Source organism: Phragmites australis, chromosome 6 (assembly GCF_958298935.1).
Source record: "Phragmites australis chromosome 6, lpPhrAust1.1, whole genome shotgun sequence".
In the NCBI taxonomy this organism is placed as follows: Eukaryota; Viridiplantae; Streptophyta; class Magnoliopsida; order Poales; family Poaceae; genus Phragmites; species Phragmites australis.
In genome coordinates, this window is record NC_084926.1 from 33,722,259 (window position 1) to 33,724,119 (window position 1,861).

General features: G+C 55.0%; 1 protein-coding gene across 1 annotated transcript; it reads right to left on the reverse strand.

Annotated features, from left to right (window-relative positions):
• Window positions 1–358: 358 nt before the first annotated feature.
• LOC133923143 (NAC domain-containing protein 96-like) lies at window positions 359–1,387 on the reverse strand. Its single transcript, XM_062368584.1, has one exon. It carries the CDS (start codon window positions 1,385–1,387, stop codon window positions 359–361), a length of 1,029 nt encoding a protein of 342 aa, XP_062224568.1.
• Between the last annotated feature and the right edge of the window lie 474 nt (window positions 1,388–1,861).

Here is a 1,861-nt window from a genome sequence, read left to right on the forward strand (position 1 = left end):
CCTGATACAAAATTGTCTCAGCCTGTGAAAATTTCTTTCCTGTTCTGATTAAAATATGGTGATTCCTTCATCAAACAAAGAATAAACAGATGAAAACAGAAACTAAGAACAAATAATATTTCCAGTGGCAACAATATCTAAAGATTATCATCAGAATAAACAACATTGGTAATACAAGAAAAGCACTTTCGTTGAATCCATGGAAAGAACTGCATGGTTTACATATCGGAAGAGAACTCCTAGCTACAAAATTTGGTGCTGTAGGTCGAGGCTTAATTTGCTGCAACTTGCTAGAGGCTACAGCCCCAACCAGATAACCGAACAACTGAAAGTTCTTGACAAGAAAGTACTCTCCTAGCTAATAGAAGTGGAAGCCTCCCCAGGACACGCCGTCCAGCTGTGTTCCGGCGACCATGTCGCCGATGACCGGCACCGCACATAAGCTCCCCAGCATGCCCTGGCGTGCCGGATTCTTTGACGTCAAGAACACCTGCTGATCCTGGTCTTCTCCATGCGGGTGCTCCGCCGTGACGCATTCTTGGACCATCGGGAGCTGCATCACGTGCTTGACCTGCTGCTCTGTTGTTGGCGCTGCCGCTTGGACGTGTTCCTCGAAGCAGGTCTCTGCAACAGCCGACGCTGGGGAAAGGAAGTGCAGCAAGTCGTTGCTGCGAAGATCATCGACCATCTCCGAGATTTCTTCGTCCGTAAGAACACGTTGCGTGGGTTCTTGTTCTCCAGATGCGTGCGCCGCGCCGGAGCCTTGACCGACCGTCGTTGGAGTCGACTCAGAAACTGAAGTCGCAGAATCACTGTCGGCGGCGCCGGTGGCGACGCACGCCCGCTGCGCGGCAGGCTCACCCTGGCCGTCGTCGTGGTCGTCCGGCACGCGCTTGCGCTTCTGGCCGTGTCCGGTGAAGGCGACGTGGCAGATCTTGAGTGATAGGCATGGCGCTGAGGTGATCGTGTACTCGTGCATCACCCACCCCGTGCTGCCGCTCTTGCCGCCGCCCAGGTGCAGGTTGAGGTTGTTCCTGCTCCACTTGATCTTCTCGCCGCACACGCTCAGTTCCTTGTCGAGTCGCTTCTGCTTCACCCACGTCCCGCCGCCGGCGCAGCCGCGATCCTGGCGGGCTCCGTCCTTGGCGTCGCTGGTGCGGACGTAGAAGTAGGCCTCGTCGTCGTCCGCCCGGTGGTGGCGCTCGAAGAGTTTCCAGGGCAGCGTGCTGGCTGCCGTGTCGTCCTCGACGATGACGCCGTGGAATGGGGCCGGCTGGCCGCGGACGCGCGGTAGGAGGTACAACTCCACGAGCTCGTCGTCGTCGGGGCAGAACTTGACGCCGGGCGGGATCTCCAGGATGTCCTCCGCCGTTGGTGCTGCCGCCATGGTGGTTCTTGGTTTCGGCGAGACCGAAAGGGAGAGAGATCTAGCGAGTGGTAGACGAGGAGAGGACGATGGGGGTGTGGGTTTCTGCGAGTGGCTTGGCTCGGCAGAGGTTGTGGCCTTATATATAGGCGATGCTCGCAATCCGATTGGCGCTGGACGATATTTGCTTGGTGCAGTGGCTTCCGGATTCCTCTGTTCTGCTGGTTCCGCATAATTCGGATCCAATCGAAGCCATCGAATTATCAGTACACCGCATCCGTATGCTTGCGCCCTCTGTGCACCGCCCAAGGCTACAGTGAACCGATGCTGTTTCTTGATTGAACCGTGAAGCCTTGTTTCCTTGAAATTCAAGAAATGCTGCGCTGAATTCAGTTTACAGATTACATTAGCTGAATGCTATGGATCTAGGTATTTTAATTCTCTTCACCCCTAGTTCTCCATCTCTAGCGAGCTTTGATACGATTTCTCAATCTT

What these genes read in the sequence shown, in the direction of transcription:
- LOC133923143 (XM_062368584.1), bottom strand. Translation starts at nt 1,387, where the DNA reads ATGGCGGCAGCACCAACGGCGGAGGACATCCTGGAGATCCCGCCCGGC.